Here is a 25,316-nt window from a genome sequence, read left to right on the forward strand (position 1 = left end):
TTAATCAAACAATTGTTTTTAAACAACTTACAACCAAATAGTTCGTTAAATGTAACTAAGTTTTGGGTATCACAAAGTTCATTACATCACTGTTTAACGAAACGTTTGTTCTCACCAAATATTTTTCTCAGTGCGTCATAATTATATTTTTATTTAATATACAATTTATTATATTTGGAAAGTGGTGTTTATTAAATTCTGTATATACTGTGATTGTGCGATATTGATGAAAAATTGGCGGAGATCTTTCTCATACTAGAGGAACCCCACAAAAATCTTTGTTTTATAAATAACTCGCATTCCAAGCGTTCCTCGCATGTGAACATCGACATAGACATGCGTGTTGCACGCACTCATGCCTCTTCTTATTATGCAAACAACGGGAAATTTAAGCTTATTAACACTTTGGCCACGTCAAATAAGCCTATTACCCGTCACGATCGTTACGCAATCACCGTGCGAAACTTACGTGTGAAAATTTAACTGGCCACGGCCGCCGAATTTGGCGTGTCGCTCTGTATTAAAGATTGCCATGCAGATTGCTTCAATTACATTTTTAGACTAAATTAAATAAATACTGACTACGAGTACTGCGCGTTACGCATTCGGACACGAGGCTGGCGTATAAAATCCTGTTTCTACCAAATTATCACTTTTGACACAATTTCGTCTAACTACTCTAATACCTTCCTGACTACTCTAATTCCAACCACTCCAATGCTTGCAGATACAATACAACTTGAGATAATGAAAAGGAATAAACACGCGCGCTATCGTGTAGCACGCATATCCTTACGTCATCCTGCCGTATCGTGCACGTGATGCTTTGAAGGGGAATATATTTACTCACACATTCTCCTGTAAATCAAGAACAATTAAGAACTCAACGAGTTTTTGTTCCCGCGCTACAGATCGTTAACACTACTTGTCTCAGATGACACTGAAAACGCGATAATATCGTTTTAATTACACTCGAATATATTATTATTTCTATTATTGAATTTCTGATGAATACAATGTTACAGTTGAAACTATATTAATAATTTATAATACACCCAGTTTTAAAAGGTAACCGTATTTTTCACCCGTTAAGTCGGAATATGAGTAAATTTCCGGCTTAATTCCGTGGAATCGCGCTAATTGGGGTGTAAAGTATGCGGAAGAACGCGTTACAATTCAATTTGCATACACTCATTCAATTGCACTGTTGCTAGAAGTTCATTACTTTCCGAGTCTGGAAGTTTTGAAATTATTCATTGAAATCAACGAAATGGTGAGATTCGGATAATTAATTTATTGCAATGTCTTTTGCTAAAAGTCTTCAGGAAACGCCCAGTAAAGTATCGTATATGATCCCATTGTATCTCGCTTGCTTGTTTTCTACGCCACTCCCTGGGAAAAATTTTTCTCATAATTTTTATACGAATTGAAACATTTTTCAGAAATACTCGGAAAATCCACATTTTCTCTTGACATTTTTCATACATGTGAATTCTGAAATATTCTGAGATTTCTCATCCATAACGTCTAAAAAATACTTCGAACTTTTTTTAGATTATATAACATTTTGTCAGAAATTATAAAAGAATCTTAGAAATCTCAAGATATTTCTAATTAACATATATGAAAAATTCAAAGAAAATATATAAACTTTCCAAATATTTCTGAAAAGTGTACCAATTCGTATAAAAAAGCTAAAAAAGTTATAAAATTGTACGGAAATTAAAAAAAAATTCTGAAAAATTACATAAAAAATTCTGAGAAAAATGTTCACCAAGGCTAGAACGATAAACGCTGATAGATTATAATGTCTGCGATCAAAGTCGCGGAACGACGACGCTAATGACTTGTTCGACATTCGAGGATATCGCGAGAATTGTTTCTACGTATTCTCACGAGGCAGACTGTTAACAATGTAACAGGCGGTGCCGCGGGATTCACGAAGATGATTTCCTTGGGGGCTATATAAGGGACGCGCGGGGGATTGCGTCACGGTTAAGTCGTGATCGTGCGAGAAGGCGGCGAGTGGTACAGCCGGGCACACGCTACGTTTTCTCTCTCTCTTTCCTTCTTCCATGTATATATATATATATATATATATGTATTGTGTATCGTTGCAGGTCACAACCAAACGATAAGCACGAATCAGAGACGTAATATTTTTATTTTTACCACCGACGAGATTTCAAATCACTTGACATTCTTGAAATTGAAGAAGCATTACGTACCGATATATTCAAATGGAAATTATTCGAGCTGCGTTCCGTCTTTAATTTGCCAATTTTATCAATCTTTTTATTATCCATATACATAGATAGTGTAAAGGAGGGAGTTGTGGAATGTCATTTCGTTCTATTACAATAATTCAGTAAATATTAATGTGACACAATTCTAATTTATTCAACGCCAATTTGTTAGTCATAGAAATTCTACTAATCAACCTATAATTTACAATTTAATAAAGACGGAAAAAGGATGTATTTGTGGAAAACTGAAAATTCAGCTTTTATAAAAACACAGCGAACACTAACGACCAGTAACTATCCTACAATGTCTAAATAAACTGCGAAGTAATTTTAACGGTTGCTCTTAAAATTCAATACAAATTATACGAGACATCGTGATATTCCGCCATCCCAGATATATTCCACGACCGTCGTCCTTTCTCTACATCTACAAGTTAGCAATTCGAAAATTACAAAACTATAAGGGAATACATGCGAATCAACGTCATACGTTTGTACGTACGTATAATTTAATGACGAAGCAGCGGGCACACAAAAAGGTGCGGAAGCCAGCATCTGATTAGTATCGCGTTAGCAAAAGCTGGTAAACCCGCAGTTAATTATCAGTCAACGCGGCGAAGGGAATTAGAGGGTGCGATTAACATTTAGAGAGGAAGCATCGCGGAACGTCACGATACTCCCTGAATATATAGTCCTGGCTTTGCGCTCTCTCTCTCTCTCTCTATCTCTATCTATCTATCTATCTTACGTGTGCTAGTTACCGTACACCATACATACACTTGGGTTTTGAGTTGACGGCATCTCGACTGGTGTGGGTGCGTGTGCGAGCGCGTGTAAGCCGCGTGCGACCGCGTACCAGTCGCAGACACGCTCTACGAACAGCTCGACACCACGACAGACGACAGCGGGAAATAGGAACTGTGTCTACCACGCTTTCATATTCGTCTGCCGAATGTGCTGAGCGAGGGGAGACCTTCTATTTTGACGTGAGATCATCGACACTTTCGAAAGCCGGAGATGAGAATGTGAAGCGGGGGTTGGAGCTTCGCTGAATTCAGATTTCTACCCGCGATAAAATCCGCGACGATTTAAAGCCCTTTTTCACTTAAAAAACTTTCTGGGGATATATATTTTTGTAAAAGCTTATACGAGAGATCCTCGGAAATAGCAAACTTTAAAAATTTTAAATAAACTTGGCGTTACCAAAAAAAAAAAGTACCGGCTATAATTAAACTGAAATTCTCGTCGTGCCGCACAGTCCGTTCTCACCTGATTTCTAGCGCGGATAAATTCTTATCGAGACTTTTCTTTCCGTTCTTCTACCAACAAGTAATATTTTATTCATAAGATAAATCCTATTCATTGAATAAGTGCAGTCGCTCCATTTCTCTCCCCACAATCGACGAAAAGAAAAAAGAAAACGGTATAATTTTTACATGAATAAATTATGATTCTTTGTTGAAACTAGCCAGAACACCAGACTGCGATCTAAATATACGTGGCGTGTATCGAAAAACAAGGTGCGGCAAAATTCAATTCCACAGTACAACAAAGTGCAAGATGAAGCGGTAATCCGAAAAACTAATAGCTAAATAATCGATCTTGCAAGCTTGTCAATCAATGAATCAAGGTTTCGAGTAATGGTATAGTACCAAAGACACTTCTGCCTTGAGAATTGTAGCGAATAGACCTCAATTCACGTGACCTAGATGCATGTAAGTGAGAGGGACGTAATTTAATTTCTCGCTCAGTATAGTCACGTCTGCAGTTAAGTAGTCCATTAACGAAACTTCGCAGTACGAATTTACGATTATTTACCTAATTATCATCCATTACTGTTTTACCTTAATAATTACTATTATAATGTAACTTTGCGAACGCAAAATCTGATACACTTAAAAAAAGAAAAAAACATTTTACTAATGTAGCTAGACATCTCGCTATTTTTTGCAACTGCTAAAAAGAATTGTTGGTCACATATAAAATGTATAGCAGTAACATTTAACAATACACAGTAAGAAATAAAATGCTAATTTAACACTTTTAATACTAAAATGTTCCAGAAAGTCCACTGTAAATTTTAAGTTAAAATAACTCAAGAGTTAAGTTAAAATAACTCTTATTTTAACTTAATAACTTAAATTAAGAGTTATTTTAACTTAACTTTTGAGTTACTTTAACTTAAAATTTATAATAAACTTTCTGCGATATTTTATTTTTTACAGTGTACCTTCTAGAAAATTTATGTCTCATTGTCAATTATATAGTCAAATTTTATAATTAAATATAATATGACTGAATAGGCGCTACAAACAAATTTTCTTTCTAAATTTTATAAACAAATTCTATCTCTGTTATTTAAATTGATCAAGTACCAAGCATATGCAATGTCATAAGATTTGCTAATCATTTATGTATCTTAATTAATTTTTTGCAGCCAAAACAATTGTGACTGTACTTGCAAGACCATTTTCTTTTAGTGCACGAGATATTATTTCAAATCTTTGTTATCATCACGAGAAAAAAATAATTAAAATTCCTTCGCAAAGAGAAGCGTGTGCGTAAGAATACGTGGAACATAAATGCATTTTGCTTGTTGCGATGGCACTCTCTGATATAACATGACGCCGCCAAGATTGCAGTTGTAGTATGTGTGCAAGAGCGCAAAAAAATTTAGAGATGAAATCGAAGCGTGTCATTTTACACGCCGCTGCACGATTTGACAGCTGAGACAGGTGCGTCTTAATCTCGTCATACGTTTTCCTTCTTTCGTGCCGAATAATTATCGTCCATTGATTGCGAGAGACAGCGTACGATTCCACGCTGATATTACGCGTAACCTTCGGCGCTCGGTGTTTAGCTGCACCTTTCTTTATCGATAACACGTACGGAGTTCGAGACCGATCTGCACAATTCGCGCAGCATTTACCGCATGACGCACGCCGTACGCAATGCTATTAATTTGCCGTTTCTTTTTTCGCACGTTACAGCTGACAAAACGCGTTTTCACAAAAGAATATACGCACACAGCGCCGCGTGTGTGTATATTCTTTTTGTTACTTCGCGAGACATAGATCGCCGCAGCGCACGGAAGCTGCAATATAGAACTATTGTGTAGTTTCCTATTGTAGGATTGGCACACCGTGTCATGAATGATAGAGACCCGTGTCATGAATGATAGAGACAATGGCGCGGGTTAAGCCAGCAGTGTTTCATTTCGTACCCTACCAGCTATGCGGCTGGCTAACAGCGTATATCGTTTCACCGAGTAATGCATACGACATTCATACCCTCGAGATGAGCAATGATGCATAATTCAACGAAAGCGGCAAAGATAACGGGAATGATACGAGACAATTGCTGAGATGTAAATTTCTATATAAAATATAAAATAAAAGTGTATTCTAATAAAAGTTCTATCATTATACAATTTAGAGCATATTTACAGATTAAAAACAATATACATACATATATATATATATATATATATATATATATATATGTATAAAATTTTAAATATAGATACAAAAGATATATATCGCATATTTTATTGAAACTCGAGATAGAAAAGAAAGGGTTTCGTATCAACGTAAAAGAATCATGCATAACTTTTCTGACACGTGACCTTTGTAAAAGAGGCTACCAAAGGTAGAATAAAAGACAGAATGTTTGTGCAATATATAAAGGCCATGATGATACGACTAACAACGTAACTATAGCAGGGGAATTACGAGGAGACGGGAATGAAAAGAAATGTGGAAGTTGTTTCCCACGTACGTCAGGACTGGTACAATGCATCCTCCACTAAATCAACATTAACGATGCCTCGTATTAGAACCTGCAAAACATCTCGAAGGTCGTAATGTTCTATTTGGATATACGAATTGTAGATCTGCGAATGCATTAGTCCTTATCAGACGAGCTAATTTGTGATATATGAACTCCTCGCGAATTAAAGTAACAAAAAACGATCCAAAATAACACTCGGTTTTTTTAACTTTCTAATTTAGTCATTTTTTAATTTTATTTATTTCGCTTTGTATCGTTTGATTTTTGTATTATTGCATTATTTATATTATTACATTAAATCGCAATTTTATTTAAGTTAAACACAAACAACTTCTTTTATATAAGAAACATAATTAAAAATTATTTATTAATTTTAGTAACAGTTGAAACTGCTGTTTTAACCAATGATTAACGTACCTACAAGACCATGAAATGTATAACGCATTTAATTCTAGAAATGACCGACTGGTCAAATTAAACCTTTGCGCTCAAATAATAATTTTCTAGTTGATTTTATATACATTTTTTATTTCCCTGAACTGTGTGCTGCATATTCATCGGTCTTAAAACGTAGCTTTTAGATTGAACCAGTAAAATAATATCACAATATTAAATTGTTAATTAATTTAATAATATTGCTACTAACAACTATCTATATAAATTCCCTCATTTTGAAAATGGAAAATCACCTGAGAAATTATTATTTGAGTATTAAGATCCGCTTTGATCATTATTGGCCATTTTTCAACCCTACTGCTTTAATATTATCAGAACAAATATTTATTTGATATGTTCAAAAGCATAACTGTACCGTAACTGTCATACGTATGTTTCGATCGAGTAATAATTATTTACAGTAAAACGCCCACAATTTAGCTCGCCGCAACGGTGGCGTTTACCACAATCGGTTATTCAACGATTCCCAGGCTTACATACTGAACAGATGAGAGAGAGAGAGAGAGAGAGAGAGAGAGAGAGAGAGAGACAGAGACAGAGAGAGAGAGAGAGAGAAAGAGAGAGAGAAAGAGAGAGAGAGAGAGAGAGGGATAAATCGGAAGTGCGTTATCGCGCAACCAATCTCTGGTTTCCATTTGATAACGAAGCATCTGCGATCAACACAATGCAATCCCAAACAGGAATATACCTCGAAATAGGACGAGCCCAGGAACTGGTAAAACGAGAACTGAATAAATCACGCATCGTATCTAGCGATTAAAATGTCCAGTAGCGCCATGCGTACATTTAAAAAAACGTATCGCGACGACTCATCCCAGTCTCTCTTTCCATCTCTCTCTCTCTCTCTCTCTCTCTCTCTCTCTCTCTCTCTTTCGCTCGACACTTTCCAAATACTCTACTAAATCATCTTCTGGCAAAACGAGAGAACGCTGGCGTTGCGTATTTCTCACTTGTTCGATGCAATTTCAATCCGTGGCAAAAGCAAATGGAAAAAAATATTCCGGGAAAGTGCGCTCGGATAATTTTCTACGATACGCTTCGTCAATCAAACCGCCCGGCCAATCTTGGAGCGTACTGCTATCGAGAGTCGAAGGTCGAGGTTTCGTCAGAATCGACGTTTAACGTAAAATAGAGGCGAATAATGAAATTAATACGCGCGCACCGTGTACGGCCAAGAGATATACATGCCTACACCGACTCTCCTCCGCATTGATCGCGATAAATAAAATTATATGATCGACCTAGCCTGAAGACCTAGATTGAATGCCAAACTTGTTGTCATTGCAGTCGCCTTTATGTCAGCTGTGCCTATCCAATCCACTCGGCAAATCCAATTTACGCTCCGCACTGATGCACGATCGACCCAAAGGTCAAACAATTCGCGATGCAACGGGAGGTTCTATCCTTGCGTACCACGCTCGCACCATCACTTGATTTATCTCGTAAAACTAGAATCGGGGAGGCTTGTGTCGCAAAGGTACGACAAGTGCAGGATGACAATCGTGTCCCCGAGCAATTTTATGCTAAAAAGAAATGTCAGGCGCGCGGGCGCGCGAAATCTCGTAAATGTCAAACCGATACCAGCTAAAAGCAGATAGAGGTGATATTCGGGTTTCCGGCAGCGAGACCTACCTGTCAGGTGAAATCTTCTCGGCGCGCTCCGAAATCGGCGACATTCGTCACGTCGATTCGAGCGATAGAAAATGGACAACGATCGATCACGACCGGGACGTTGGGACTGCAAAGTCAACGATAAACTGCAATAGACAAAGGCAGAACTGGTCGAGTCGTGAGTCACTGAATCCGCGCTTCGCAGCGGTTCGGCGCGAACTGAACCTGTTATACTCTCCCACTCTCTTTCTCTCTCTCTTTCTCTCTCTCTCTCTCTCTCTCTCTCTCTCTCTCTCTCTCTCTCTCTCTCTCTCTCTCTCTCTCTCCTCGGAGTCTGCCAATGATCTCTCCCCCTCTCTAAGAGACCTAACATCGCCTCGACCATCATCATCATCATCATCATCATCATCCTCGCCGTACATCATCAACCTGCTGTGGCGATCCGAGAGGAATTACGTTGTGCAACTGCGACGCAAGTGGTGGTGGTGTCGTATATAATAGAGCGTTTCAAATAGAATCGTAGAGCGAGTTGAAGAGTCGAACACAAGAATGAGGAAGTCCGCAATTTGCAATTTTAGACACGACGTCAGGGCCTTAAAAATGGTATATATTTATCTCATTGAGTTTTTTGAGTCTTTAAGCTTGATTGGATTATTTTACACAAGAGAAAGATGTAGTAAAAAAAGGCGATTTTTAAAGAATAATTTATTTATCGCGACTGACAAGAAACTGTGTCTTTCTCTATTTGCGCAGGCACGTACCGCTGATTATTCGTATTTCTGAAAAAAAATCGTTTGCGTCATAGACAAAGTATTAAAAAAAAGTATCGAAGGAAATTACTCACGGCTATTTGTTTCTATTTCTATTAAGTTTAATATATTGTATATTTTAGAAATTACAATTCAATACAATGCAGAAATGTAAAAAGTATGTGTACATCAGTAAAAAAATAAAATGTCCCAGAAAGTTCACTCTAAATTTTAAGTTAAATTAACTCGTTGAGTTAAACTCTTCAAGTTTAACTCTTATTTTAAATTATTAAATTAAAATAAGAGTGCTTTTTAACTTAGCTTTTGAGTTATTTTAACTTAAAATTTAGAGTGGACTTTTTGGGACATACAAGTGTTAAACTAGCATTTTATTTTTTACTGTGTACACAGAAAAAAAATTAGTATCAAATCAGCAATTTATTGTTTCATATATAAACAAGAATATAAAATCTTGTAAAAATCTTAAACATAATCTTAGACACAATTTGCTTACATAAAGAAAATTTCTTCAAGAAGATTTTATATACTTATGCTTGTATATGAAACAATAAATTGTTCATTTGACATTATTTTTTATATATGTATGCGGATACTCAAAAAGTAAGGCATTATAATGCCTACACAAAAAGTTAGAGAAAAGATTGAGAAAGTGTTGTTGCACTTTCATGCGTATACGTTAAAATAAATCCTCAATGCGACAGGAATGAAGAACCACATTTAGACAATACTAGTACAATTTACACCATGAATCGTCATAGCTCTTTTTCTACTTGGTCGAGAGAGACTCCGCCAGCCGTCTGCTTCTACCAGCGGGGCGACAAACGCGCCATTGACTGGTCGGATTTTTGTCTGATGGTCAGTTGTCTGGTCGTCAGTTAGCTACACATTTTTGCCTGTACATTTGCATTTAATTTAACTTGATTCTCCTTGCAGGGATCCCACTTCACCCCTGCCACTCGCACGCCTGATAGCTCTCCCTCCCACGCGCAGTTTTCGATAATAACATCCCTCTCCTGGGTATCTATTGGTGCTCGAGTAGGCCAGCTAGCTGGAACGTTAATTATAGCGTCCGTAATTGAGTTTGATAGGGCTCAATGAGATAAGTGTGACCCTTGATGCGCGGCGGCCCCTACGTACCGCGGCTGGGAACATTAACGTTAACCATCCACTGGTTTCTTCCTACGCGTATGTCGGCTATTAAAGTCCAACGTAATTTCCTCTTTTTCCAGGAGGAACAAAAATAGTTATTCCTCTTATAAATCTATGTCGTAATCAATCATCCCCCGCCAGGGCAATTGGCTTCGTTGACACTTGTAAATAATAGAAGGATTTTATTAGATCTCTTATTTCTGTGCGGAACGGGCACAATACTTATTCCTTTACTTTGCAGCTCAATTAGCGCTGGAAGCAACGCTAAAAGCTTCTTTCGTACCTTCCGCTCGCAACGTGAATACACCTGAAAATTCTTCTTACAGCGCAATTGCGATGCATTGTTCGCTACGTCGCCTTGCACTGCAATCCCGCTGCAGAACAAACTTTAGCTTCGTGAAATCTCAGTTGCATCCTGCCGAGGCCGATAAATAAAACTTTACTCCCCCTTCCCCCTAAATTAAAATCCATCGTAGCGTTTTTAATTTGTTGTTTACAAACCGCGGTTTACAAAAATAGCTCAACTTGTTTGTTGCTACGTGAAAACTCGTGCAAAAATATACGGAATAATTCTGGAAAAAAGGTGTCGGTTGGGACAAAAATTGTAAAAACATTTGTTTCTATTTTTTGTGCATAGAATTTAGTAAATTTTTTTCAAGAGAGAAATTTTGCTATTAATATTTGAAGATAAAATCGCTAAACACTTGTGGAAAGTTTTTAAGAATTATAATTTCAGACGAACAAGAAAGCAAGGAGCATTCAACGCTGTGTCTCTTAACGAGTTACTTATGCGAAAGTATGCTTTCAAAGAATTAAATAAAATGTTTTTACAGAGGAAACAGCGGAAGCTCGCGCAGGAAGAAAATTCTTTTCACATCGCAATTTGTTGCAAAACAATCCAAGGTTTTCGAGGTTCGCCTTTTAAATGTCAGTTACCGCAAACAAGAGCTAATGTCGAGAAATTCTTCGAGACGTACGAGAAATTCGAAGGAACCGTGAAAGTCTCTATTCTTTGCGATGCATACACACGTGTATACGCCACGCATGAATGTATTGCGCGCGCGCGAGACGTTATCCTCGGCTATTTGCGTGTGATTTCGTCACTTTCGGCGCCGATTTCACCTCGTCAAACGAACATGCGAACATGTCGACGCATATGCGAGAAATAGATGATGGCTTATAGATTGCAACGTGATGGAATTCGCAAATAAAATTCTTATGGACGAGACGTTTTCAAATTTCCTAAAGCTCTAGGGGATATTTCCAGCGCGACGAGCGCTCGCAATAAAGCTTGAAAAATTCATATTTTGAGGTAAACTACGCGGCGTCTGAGTTACCATTAATATTTCAACTGCGGCTGCCACCTATTAAATTACATCTTTCAATATTCACTACGCTGTGTCAGAACGTCAGAATTCTAGACGAAGGAAAATACAATTTTAATAAAGTTTTGTTCGTCGCGTCTCTTCTTTTTTTTTTAATAAGTTTAAAATCAATACTCGTAACAATAAAATAGTTCAATAAACTTTGTATCTTCCATTTGCTTCGAAGCAAATAGTTTTATATATTCTAAATGGAAATAGAAACGTTGTAAAAAACTTCCAAATAATAAAAATTGCAAGAGTCTACTTTCAAGCGTTTACAGATGTATGAATAAATGTTTTTTATACATCTCTATATTTTACGCGTATCAATGTTATCAATTGAAAAACGCCGCGCATAAGTTACGTAAAAAGAAATATTTGAATTTCTCTTGCGTGACAGAACGTTACGAATGAATGATTATTAGGTAAATGATGATAACAGACTAACGTTTTACGAGAGCTTCCTGTGTCGATTGATTATCTCATTTTCCGTGTCAGATAAAAGTTTCCTTTATAAACAAGCGAGTTTTCAATGAAATTTTCGAGTTAAATGTAATATGGAGAGATTTCATTGAAAAATATCATGTTGCTAGAATTTGATTTATTCTGCAACACAAAACAAAAATTAATTATATCATCGAATTCTTGTAAATGTCACGTAATGTTGCTGAAGGGAAATAATAATTTTACAATTTTTTTTAATTATCTGTATTAAATCAGCAAATCGAGCTGTTATCGATCTCGTGAACGTTTTTAACCCCAATTTTTCCCCAACTTCCACTTTGTTGCAGCTTACGAGCCGGCATAATTACGCGTAAACAAGGGGCCTGAAAGGAAACAGGACGGAGTACGATCCCTCTCTCGTGCAATTTCCCAAGTTTATTTTTAAACGTGCACAGTCGATGCACCTAGGCCTGCTAGTGCCGGCGCAGGAATCCCATACGCATACACGATATTACATACGTCGCATATAGGCATACCTATATGCCTATACTCCCGCGACAGTATCGCGCAGATCATGTGTAGATACGTGCTCTCACGTTCCCCCTCGAGCCGTGACCCGACTGCGCACGAGCCATGGTGAATTCCATCGTGCAAAGGGCCCCACGTAGAAGCACGATGCACGTGTGACGCAGGGTCGTGTTAGATGGGTCACAAAGAGCAACTGCCCAGACAATGGTCCGGCGTTATAATGGGTTCGTTATTTTATTATAGCGACGTCGCGTCTATCGGCGTCAACGAACTCACGCACCTCATACAACCTGTATACAACGGCCCGCAAAAGTATCGTACGCGATTCAATTAACGACTTCGCGCACGCAACACGTTTTAAGAGGAAAAAAATGTGGAACTCTTATTGAGAGAAACATATAATCGACTCTTTGATCAAATTACAAATTATTACACAGTTACAATTTGTGTTGTAGTTTGTAACGCCAAAGAAAATTAAAAATGACAGATAAAATTACGGGATATTATATAAAATTGACGGGAAATAAGTTATTTGTTGCAGATTGTTAAATTTTTCTCAGAAATACCTGTATTATGGAAAGACTATTTATTTATTGTGAAAGACCATTTTATATTTTGATCATGATTCTTTAAACGGACTACATATCTTCTTGATATGGTACTGAAAAAATTATCAATTTTTGGGAATTCTTTTTTTTTAATCATAAATTTGATGTCTACAAAAAGCACAATTAATTGATTATTAATGTTTAAAAAATGTATTAATGTTTAATTGACTATTAATGTATAAAAAATATTATTTTAATTAGTTTTAACATATTAAAATAAACTTTTATTGGGACTGCTCTCGGGAGACAAAATACCCCTCCAGTATTCGCACCCCCTTAAATTTCAATATTTCAGAAACTAATCTTTATAACAATTTCATTAAATTACATTTCAAATTGTGTAAACCAGAATAATATATCATCATTTCTCTGTGTTTTTTTAATATAATTCGTAAAAACTTATTTTATTTCCAATAACTTGGAAACCCTGAGTTTTTTTGGGAAGAAAAAAAGACTAATTCTGTACACACATCCGATTTCGACGTACACACAACGTAAAGTTATGAAAAATAGCAGAAAATCTCGTTGAGACGTATCGACTCAAGTACTGTGCATTACACTGCACATATGATATACTGGTTTAAAGATCATATAGATCGCTTGGAATAAATTCCTCTGAGAAAGTGCACTCAAGCGAATCTATTCCGCTTCAAAGAGCGTAAACGCCATACGGCGCACGAGATTCCACACGCGCAACCGTGGGATCGTAACACGTCCTCGTAAGATAGTTCTTGAAATCGCGTAATTGCCTTTGATTTATGCAGTATTAACCGGAACTGTCTGTAAGACTTTAACTGAACATAACTATTAGAAGAAGTAGAATAAAACATAGACTATACTTTTAATTATATAGTTTAAATAATAACATTTACATATATCATAATTGCAATAATTAATTATTCTTTATTAACTCGTCGTAATATTATCTCGCGTAGACAAATAAATTACAAAAATTTTTGGATTACATAATTTTTAATATATATGTTTGATAATAGCTTAAATTTTGATATTATCAAACGCAAAGTTGTCAAACGTTGGATTGAATGAATAATTACGGTTCCGCAGTGTTTGATATTTTTCGAAATATATGAAAATGAGAAAGTATTTTTCTTATTATACACAAATTTTGTTCTTCTGTTAAATAATACTTTACAATGATCGAAGAAAATGTCGATAGAACAACAATGGCACTAAATGTCAAGAATCGATTTATTAACTCACAATATATGGTATAGCTTCGTTTCAGCGACACAATGTTTCGCGATTTATAGTGGTAACTAGACAAATATCTAAAAGATTCAGAGATATATTACGAACACTCGTCGCTTCCGGCTGAATGCGATAAAACCTACGAGATTTATGCAGCCAACAACATCCCTGCATCCTCCAATGTTGCAGTCGCGGTTTTTAGTTATCTCCGCCGGTTACACGACGTAAACGCATGATGTTGCACATGTATGTGTAGCAGGCATTCACTTTATCTCAAACGGGATAAGGATGCTGCTATCGTGCACCTTGCAAAGGAATCCCGTAAAGCCATACTGAAATTGAAATGGAATCTACAACCGTAGCAATCTAATGACGATGAAGACCGTAAACTATAGCATAATAAAAGCAACGTAAGATGCTTCGGAATGAAAAGTGTCATCAGACGTATCCATCGCAAGGCTTTTTTTCTTTCAAAAAAGATTTTTATATATTGTATTTACGACACTTTGATTTCGTATTACTCAAGTTTTTTAGTTTTAACACACAGCAGTATTCTAAAATGCAATTTGTTGGTTAATTTAAAATCAAATTTCTCTACAAGAATTTCTGTAATATACTCCGTCGTATAATAAATTGATTAGAGAAAGGAAGGAGATAGTGGAATATCATTTTGTTTCCTTTTTTTTAAATAACTTGGTAAATATTAACGCGACACAATTCTTATCAATACCAGTTTGTTAGCCACAGAATTCTACCAGGCACTTTATAGGTAGAAGTTCATATATAAAACGAACGTAATTTACAATTTACTGAAGAGAGGAAAAAAAACGAGGTTGTGAGATAGCAAGTTTTATGAACATTTAATAAAATACATTTTATTTGAAAAAAAATTTTTTTTTTAATGATTTCTTTCCTGCTTATAAAAATAACTTTAAAATAAATTTTTTGCTGCTAGTAAACATTATGCAACGTCCGCTACAAGGTTGTAAAGTTTCAAAAGCGATCTCATGCTCGTAATGCAAATAGCTCACGACCATCTCGCGACCTTTCTCACTACATGATATAACTTGATATGCCGAATTCATTACGGACATTATGGCACAAATTAAATTCACATTATTTGCCACGTAGTCACATTCAAGCTGGACTAAAGTTAAAAAATTAATATCAAGCATATTCTCAAAATTACATAAAGTTCATACATCTATAAAAAATCTCTGCTACCTGCAAAACTGAAATTCAGCTTTTACAAAAACGCAGTGAATACTAATGACCAGTAATCATCCTGCGATATTTAAATTGACTAGCAAATTTTAACGGTTTTCCTGTTTTTCCTCTGCTGCGCAAAATTAAAAAATTGTTAAAAATAATATTAGCAATGTGGTAATATCTAAAAAATAATATCTAATCAAATTTCGTTCAAAAAAAATAAATTTCAAGTTAATCAGAAACACATTCCTGTTTACCAATTTCCTTTTCTGATCATTTTTCTTTTAGTGAAAGGAAATAACATACTGCATTCAAAGATTTTCAGCTTTTCGAACATGTTGATCAACAGAGAATGTTCAGGTCCAAGTGTAAGATTATCTAAATTTATACGTACGCGACCCGGTTAAACAAATGACGGTGCACCGACGTGAAATTGGCGGACGGGTGCTTCAGGGCTGCCTCGAGGGCAGAGATAGCCCCCGTCCACATCTTCCCGGTGCCGTCGAACCGGAATCCGAAGGAAACCGGTACGACGGGTTCCACGGTCGACGGGTACCCGGAGCGTGGTGCACGACTTCCCGTACTTCTAACTCATAAACGAAATAGCTTTCTCTCTCTCCCTCTCTCCCTCTTGTGTACTCGCTCGTAAAAATTCTCTACGGCAATCGTGGGCGCTTCTCGTCGAGTGCGCTAACGCGAGTACACGTGCGTGAGTGCATGTGCACGTGCGTGGTTCTTCACTCAGCCTGGCTACTTCATCCGAAGCGATCTCGCTTATTAACCCATGGGATCCGTGCTGCTACGTTATGAACAGGTTATGAACTTTCCCTCCGCGTGAATGTAGGAAGTAGGATATTCTTTCTTTCTTTTTTTTTTTTTTTTTTTTTAATTGATGAATAAAATATGAACAAAGTGCAACATAAAAAATTTGCGTGAATGCGAGAGAAGCCTCGTAATTAGTGCCGTGCAACAGAATTGTGGGAGCGTTATCGAAATGTCGGTCAAAAGTTCGACAATGTGGCTCATACGTTAGTAACAATCTCTACGAATGAGTAAAAATAAGCGCCAATTACCGTCGAGGCTGGATAGTTTAGTGCCTAATAAACTTTTATATGTAAATCTTAAATACAATCGCAGTGTTATGGACTGCGCGCCGAACACAGTCGGTCTTGAAACGAAGTCATAAACGGAAGCTAGAAATAATAGCACAAGTTAAAATTGATCTAATTGATTTAATAAATATAAAACAACGCGTGATGGGGATTATAGCCTTATCTGTTCATTTTAACCAATTAAAATATGTTAATAAAGAAAGCGTTCTAATATTAATCATAAGCGAAGATTGATCAATTAATTTTAATGCAAGAAGCTGATCTCCGAAGCTGAATCATATAAATTCACGCGTTTGTTATTGCGCCAATAAACCAATCACGGTTACTCTTCTTTTAAAGCAAAAAAAAATGTGATGAAGAAGATGCGTCGATACAGAGCGCAGTAATGTCAAGGAAAAGCTCATAACGGGGTTACAAGTCACGTGGAAGTAGAATAAAACATATCTATAATACAACGCGGTGGAAAAAGCGATTAGTTCCGCTTATCTGACTAATGACCGGCTTGCGTTCGGATGATGCATTCGGATATTTCTAATTAAAGCGCATTGCACGTATTGTACACGGCGGGGTATATTAAAAAAGTTATACACGTATATAATTAACTGCGGTAAAGGAATGCACGCGCATTGCAGAAATTCCCGTCACGTCACGAGCCTCGTTCGTGCCTTCGAAAAGCAGGGACGCTGCGTACATAGCACAACATTATAATCGTCGTCCCAATAAATTGGCGGGCGCGTCCCGTCCGATCGTTTCGTAAGTGCACGCTGGCCTTATTGAAGCAAAGAATCTCGAGCACAGGGACAGAGGACCGAGTCTTCGTTACGCGGCAACGTATGATACGTATGATAATTACGTGTATGTACTTCATCATCGATTCCGTCGTCGATGCGATTCCGTTATCGTCAACAATCCACGGCGGGAGAGCCCCGCGCGAGACCGGTTTTCTCACACGACCGGTTATTGAAAATAGCGACGTGCATGCGAAACCGGTTGACGGAACACAACACAATCGCGAATCGTAATCACTTTTTTGCCCTCGATGAAAAGTGAATGAACAGCGCGTCCGGAGGAAGCCCGCGAGAAATCCGCAACGCCCCGGTAGAGTTGCCAGCTGTTGAAATTTCCTCTCCCCCCCCCCAACCCCAAATGTAGGTTTTGTTATTATAACGCGGAATTTTTTGGATGAATAAAAAATTTAGGAAAATTTTTAGGAAAAGAAACTAAAAATCCATAATATTTTTAATCCATAATCTTTCGAAAAATCCCTTGTGATAATAACAAATAACAAAATTCAAATTTGGGGGATTTTTCCCCAAATCGCTGGCAAAACTCTGCGTTAGCGAATCGCTCGATCTACGTTCGTGCAAACTTTGGAGCACGGATTGATAACTGTAATTGCTTAATTACCGCAAGTGTCGGCACGAGATGCAATTAGCCTTCTCTGTCTGTCCCCCACCCCACCCCCTCTCTCTCTTTTCCGGAATAAGTGTACATTGCAAGTTAATTGGGCATCGCTGTGTGCACGCGCTTCTCCATTGTATTCTTATCCCGCTTTTTATCCATTATGCAGCCACTAATATGTGCCACATTTTGTGATTACAACAATCACCTGACTCTTCTATTCTCCTCCTGCATCGCGATACGAAAGATCCGTGACATTTTAGAAGAATTAACGCATCCGCATGCCGTGATTTTCCCTGTGATTTCTCTCGTCATCACGTAGACGAAGCGAAGTTTTATCAAGTTTCTCAAGTCTCTCGTCTCAAAAATTTTTGTTATTTATTTTTTCAGTTTCTTCATATTTATAGACATGTTCTTTGCAAAAGTGATAAAAAGTAAAAAAAAATAATTTACATTGCAAAATGCATAGCGGTTGTAACGTTTCGATCAATGAATTCTTCAGAATTTGCGCTCTTCAAACCGACTAGACGTAACTAAATAACTAAAGAATATAATACAATAATCTAATTGAAAAATATAATAATATTAACTAAATAATAAAATAATTGTATTTGCTGATACAATTATATAATAATATTTGGTAAACAACATTGAAGCGCAATTATATTAAACACAATTTATAACGCAAGTTTAATTCAGATGCGCTTTCAAAGAGAATTGATAATCAAAGATGTTTCGTAGTCCAATGGCCTTAGAGGCAGACTCTATCGTATACTGCCAAGATGATTTGCGGATGCCTCGAGAATATTTCACCCGGGACTCTCGAGCGGCGCTTTAGAAAGGCTGACAAAGTCTCGCTCGGCGCGAGGGCAAGTAGAACGGCCTGCTCGAATAACGGCATCCGGGAATTCAGGGCCGTACACATTGATAAAAAAAAAAAAATGATCCTCCGCGGTTGGAAGCACCTGCGTTATCTTTTTCATTCGGGCGAGCAACGTCGCGACGAGCGCAATCATAGAGCTGGCTGCCCTTCCGCCAAATGAGATTGCCGCATCCGACGACGGAGGAAAAGAAGAAGCGCCCGTCTTTCGTAATTTTCCATTGCCGCGTTTGAATCGCGGCATATTCCTTGCGAGCTGCCTTCGCAATCGTTTCAGCGCTTTCGCGGTTTATATTACAGCGGCATTGAATTAAATCAGCTCTAATTGGCTAAGCGGACGATATCATTTTCAGCAGGTATGAAAGTCACGCGTGCGAAAGAGATGAACTTGCGACATTTTTATTTGATTATAAACGCCTCGCGCATGTAACATTTTCTTAGATGAATACGTGCGATAATAAATAAACAAAGGAACAAAATCTTATTTGTTCTGCTTCCGACGCAATAAAACAGATTCCTTTGGGCTTTCACGGTAATTGCGATTCAACTCACAATCACATTTCGCCTCGCTACGATAACCGCTTATAACAAAGATGTATTTCAAATTACAAATAAACGATCTCATTTTCTTCGAATTTTTTTTCTTTTTTTGAGCACCTGCTCATCAGCTATTACGCATCTTTATTGTGCGTCGCACGTACGATAATAAATGCCTCGGAGGTATTAATTTGTAGTGACCATTACTCGCGAAATTACAGCAATTATGTCGCCTATTAAAGACAAACGAGTGCAATGACTTCTGCGAACAGACCTTTGTATTTCTTCGATGACATTACACGGATATTAATTGCTTCTTACGTATTAGCTTACCTAAGCGCTGACACTGTTTCAAAACAACAGTTAAGTAAGAAACAAATAGTTAATGAGAGATTTTGGATTTTAATTAAATTTAATAATATTTTAATTAAATTTTAAAAAATGTTCCAATAACATTGCACCGTGCGACACAAACTGATTTACGACGAACACCGTCTCATTTTAATTTAAAATAAACTGTTATTTATCCTATCAAATTTACATTCCTCCTCCGTGAAAAGTATTGTAAAAAATATAGTAATATATTTAATATGTAAATAAATTTGAGAAAATAAATAGGCAGTTGAGGAACTTTGTAATAAATGCTCAATTCAAATTAATTTGAGAAATATGATCCTTTAATTCATAATTGCCTACAATATGAATTATGAATCACATATAAATATCATCAAGGATCATATTTCTCAAATTAATTTGAATTGCAGACTTATTGCAGCGCCGACTTCCACAACTGTCCAATTAGCTTATCAATCTTTGGCATTTTCGGAATTTCTAGATTATTACAATTTGATTATCAATATTTGTAAAATGTGCACATAGTTCAAGAATAATTTTTAAACCATTAAGCAGCATTGTAAATATACTTTCTTCTTGACAATTAAAAGATTCCTTACTTAGAAAGATTGAGCGGAATGTAATTAAACTCGCTGCGAGAACCGTATTAGTTCGCTTTACGTGTTATTCGTTAATCTACTTGTTTCCAGTTGCATGCTCCGGTAGGCATTCCATATCAAGATGGAGATCCAAAAGATACGCATTGCATTCCAATAATGTTTTGGAATTCGGCGTTAACTTGATTTCTTATCGAGATTTCTTACTACAATGTTTTTCTTCGAGTCTCGATTTTCACATCGCAACTGTTTCTTGCTAAACATCTGTTCTGCAGCTTATCCGGCAAGGGTGATTAATGACATACTGGGTAGAGAGCAGCCAACAATTTTCAGCGATAAGACAGATACACGCCACGCCAAATACTTGCGATCGAGACACTTTGCACGCTCGCTGCACAATAAGTCAACTTTCACCTCGAGTAGAGCGAATGCTTTCGCGTTAAAAGAGAGAAATCTACAGATATAACGAGATCGCGCTTTATGTCGAACTTGGGCCCTGCCTTTGTTTCGCTTCGCGTAAAATTTCAAGCGCAGATGATCGCCCCTTCGCGTGACAAAAAAATATTAACCCTTAACAGTCACTGTGGGATGTACAGTGCGTTGCATTGATGCCTGGGGTACCGATTTTAAGGACCACGTTTCGTTCTTAGTTATTTTTACGTTCATGACCAAATGCTGCGGTCAACGATCACTGCAGCATTCAGTCATGAACATAAAAATAATCAAGAAAAAAACGTGGTTCCTAAAATCGATATCCCAGGCATCAATGCGACGCACTGTACGTTTCGGGCTGAATTTTCTCTACGTCATTTCTTTTGGTTCAATAATTTTTTTTTTGCTATGTTGGAATTAACACGTGATTCGTATTTTACATTATTTGAAGAATGTTTAGTAACTTTTTTAATAATTTTTTTTTTTTTTTTGTTAATCAATCAATTGTTTTGGCACGACAATCATTCAAAGTCGTTGAGGTCGTTTTGACCTCATGTGACCGTTGTGAAGCTTTACTGAAGCGTGATCGTTAAAAGGGTTAATATATTGAACATTTGATAGCGCAGGTGTGACGGGTCTTATTCACACATACAAAACACACTAAACGTAGCTCGCAAATAAAATTAAAACGACTGATCTCATCCAGTTCTCTCCGATTTGGTTATTACGTAATAGCAAAAAGCAGGCAGTTTATGCTAATCATAATTACGAAAACGTTTTTGTGTTAAGAAATCCGTTCTTTCGATACCTGGACAAAAGTAAAGACTGGTCAGTCCACCGTATCTTTATTAAATTTCTCTCTTTATTTTCGTAGAAATTGTGTAGAAAAATTTTATTTCACTCTTTTTTTATGTAAAATCATCAGCTTCCCGGTTGGTGCCATCAATAACGGACCACTTTAAATGTCATATGCCATCATGCAACGGTTCGTTTCGCAAAAAGCGCATTTCCGAGTTCTTTCGTAGGTGCCATCAATCAAATGGTGCTCTCATGATCCAACATTCGTTCGATGTAATTAAAATGTCACCAATGATGTTAAATTATTGCCAAGAATTGCCAATTATTTCCCGGTGAGGTTCCTTATAATTGATACTATTAGCCTGCCAGATTTCATTTCTCATGCGCCGAACATCGCACTTTCTCTCTTGTTCCCTGGCTAAATAGAAAAACCGGAACTCCCGCGCGAAGAATCTCTTCGCGACACCTTCAGACACACTCGCGGCTACCGTCATCCGTAAACGCGCAATTAAATTTGCTTTCAATTTGCCCGAAGACGGAAATAAAGTGACAAATAAATACGTTTCTTTACTAATGGTTTTCTGGTTTAAGAAATTCATTCCGCTCTACAAGTTATCCAGTTAAATTGCAGAATATTACTGACTTTTATTTATTTTATATAGAAATACATTTAAAATTGAATCCACAAAGATCGCGCATATTTTACGTGAAAAATGTAGGAAACATTCGTGTCGTGCACAAAATATGTATGCGATCAATGCATATGCGAGTTCATGCGGTTCTCGTGTCGCCCGCGTAAATACACGTCGTCGCATATTGATGCCGCAGCATTGGGAACCACGGATGCGTGTACTTCATCAGATTACATTTAAAGTTCGATGAACCGCACTCGTTATTCTTGCTCGACATCAAAGAACGTCGATACGATTCACGAAACATACGCCGGAGAAATCGAACGCTCGTAAAATTCCACTCAGATTATCCTCCGATAAGCCGGGAGAACTTGTAAAACTATAATATTAACATTTCCACATCTCGATTATACTTTTATAAAAATATTCCATCAATCGTCTATATGACTTTCCGCATGCGTCGTTGATAAACAATGAAAAGCATAACTGGAAACAATGCGGTTGTACGCACGACATCGTGACAGGAATATATTTTGTGGAAACAAATCGACAATTTTGTGTGCTAATGCACACGCGATGTAAATATTAACGCTCCTAAAATTATCGGACGGACGATATTAAAACCGTTGTACGCCAATTCAATTATTAGCTCTCCTTCGTGCCAGACGCGATAACACCTCACATATAGAAAGGTAAATTTAAATGATGCAAAATACTATTGCTTTTTTTTCGCGCAATTAGAAAGCGCAGAGAAACTTGCGCGATGCTTGCGCGAACGGTGTTACATTTAAAGGTTTCTCGCCTGCGAAAAAGATATTCAGAAAAATCGTGCGTAAGCACAAGCGTGTTGCGCATCGGTGCAAGGACCCTGCCTCGGCGAACCTAACAGGCTCCGCCGTGTGTATCCATTTTTCCACGATCTACACGCCTCTAGTCACGCCTACGCACGATAAATCGCAATTTTATTCCACGCTGATGAATATCGTAAAAGTACTTTTTTTTTTATTTAAAAAATACGCGTAGGGATTTTACGATTAGCTGGCTGCGCGTTTGTTACGCGAATCACGCTGACAGTGATTACCGTCCGGACTCCTCGAGCACAACGCACACGCATAAACGGGTATTCGGCACGTAATTTCCCGCTTCTTTCTTGCCATTTAGAAAGTAGGATACTCCAGTGACACGTGAGAAATCCACGGCAGACGTTAATTTGCTGCTACGGTGACCAGGGATGCATAACATTTCTACGTTACACGAAACCGTAGAGTAATGTAAGCTTTTCCTTATTATTCCCTTTCCCTCTTTTATTTCCCCTCGATCGCAAATATCGAAGGAAAGTTTCATAGATACCACCGCTTAGTCGATTTAAATTTATATGCTCGTTCAAGAGGCCTATATTTGTTTCAGTACGTTTTAATGATTTCAAATAAATTTAAAGAGCGCCATTAAAATATATTGCCCGATAAATAAAGTTAAGTTAAATAAAGAAAGATATTCAAATTAAAGTCGTGTTAAGATGACTCTAATTGCTAAGAAATTAATAATTAAGGGGAACATGGCTCGTACATAATTTTTCTTAATATATAATTAAATAAATTCAGTAGTAGTTGCGAGTTAACTCGAATCAATACGATGAGCCCGCAAACGAGTGCTCTTATCGGTTAGTAATAAATTTCTTCATACCGGGACCCACCAATCGCAGGCGATTTCGCGATTGCCAATAACCGATAGCCCGCGCGTACATTAGCATAATTTTGCACGCGTTGCACCGCGACGATAGACGCGGGACCGGATGCAACGGGAAAAACGGCATATTGAGTCTTATGTAAGGTGCTGAGGAAAGCGAAAAAAAAAACACGCTGAATCCTCATTGAAATTCGCGGGACAGTGCATTACTCAAGGCGGCATACCATCGCTCGGCGAAGGCCTACTTTTTCAATGGCCACACGTGATATTTTCTCTCCCACATATATCTTTGCGAAACGCTTCGCAAAACCCGAAATTCAACTTCGCGCGCGAGACGCGACGCGGAACCGGACGATTAAATTGCTGGTTTCACACGTGAACTCGCTGGTCGCCACGGACAGAAAGAGGATATTGCATCTCCTCCGTTTCCGAGACTTTCCAGATAAATAATTCCTGTCGTTTACCCGCAACACGTAGATACATAAATTTTAACACATTTCCAGGTAGCCTACGTTGCATTTCATTTTAATCCTTGTCGGAAATATAAAATGAATAATTTATTGAAGTTTGAAGAACTTCATACAGTGCCAAAATCTCAAATTTTTAAAAAACGAGAAAAACTTTAATGCGTGACTGGTTTCTTGTCTTTTTTTTTTATAACTTCCTTTCTTGTAAAGTAATTCATATTATATTTATTAAAAATATTTATTAAAGATATTTAATGTTTAAATTTTTGAAAATATATTAAAAATTGTTAATATCTTAAAATTTTTTTTCCATTACTCATTTATTTAGCAAATTAATAAAAAAAAAAGAAAAGATTCTCTGATTTGCCAATAAATTGAGATTTGTATTTTAATTCACGATAATTCCAAAAAGTTCAACATTAAGTTATTTTCGTATTCGATCTCTTCCGAGTTTATAAATGTAAAGGAGCAATATTATGCAATATCACGAAAATAATTTGCAAGTGATAAATGACAAGTGCCATTTCTTACTTCTCCGCTTCATCCGAATCCACACGCTCATCGAAAGAGCGCGTCTCCATCGGGATTTAATGCTGCCAAGAACACGAGCCGACGCGACGCGTCATTTGCATCGAGATGCAAAATTATTCCGCGATCTCTCTCCGCACGTTAGACGGAAAATCATCTCTCGCCGCAGCATCCGTCGCGCGCGGTATCCGTCGCCAAGAGAGACGACAGAGAGAATCAGTATCGATCCGGAGCACGGTCCGATTCTAATAATGGGAGCGACCAGACGTAGTACTTACCCGCGTGTTAGCCGCTCGCACCTCTCTGCCATTCGCACGTGAAGAGAAAGGAGGGAAGAAACGAAAAATCGGGAGACCCCGCGAAGCGACGCGAGGCGACTGCGGGTGCGCTTCCGGTCCTCGTTCCTCGGTGCACTCGCGACTGTCACACCGACGGTATACAGGGCGACGCGAATCTACCCAATCTAAACATTCGCACGCCGCGGCATAGACCGCTACTGAAGCCTCTCGG

The 25,316-nt window shown here is 37.5% G+C and overlaps 1 protein-coding gene across 3 annotated transcripts in view; it reads right to left on the reverse strand.

The window, feature by feature from the left end:
• LOC105193714 (guanine nucleotide exchange factor for Rab-3A) overlaps positions 1–25,316 on the reverse strand; it is a 31,837-nt gene extending 6,521 nt beyond the window's left edge. The window contains exon 1 of one of the 3 annotated variants that reach the window (XM_026134236.2): positions 25,085–25,316. Coding sequence is in view for 1 of the 3 variants with exons in the window: in XM_039452345.1 (XP_039308279.1) it covers positions 294–357 (64 nt within the window). In the remaining 2 variants the exon portion in view is untranslated. Of the gene's footprint in view, positions 1–293; positions 953–8,123; positions 8,336–25,084 lie in introns of those variants that run through there. The other 2 variants (XM_026134235.2, XM_039452345.1) reach the window with 2 other exon arrangements.

This window comes from Solenopsis invicta, chromosome 8 (genome assembly GCF_016802725.1).
Source record: "Solenopsis invicta isolate M01_SB chromosome 8, UNIL_Sinv_3.0, whole genome shotgun sequence".
Taxonomy (NCBI): domain Eukaryota; kingdom Metazoa; phylum Arthropoda; class Insecta; order Hymenoptera; family Formicidae; genus Solenopsis; species Solenopsis invicta.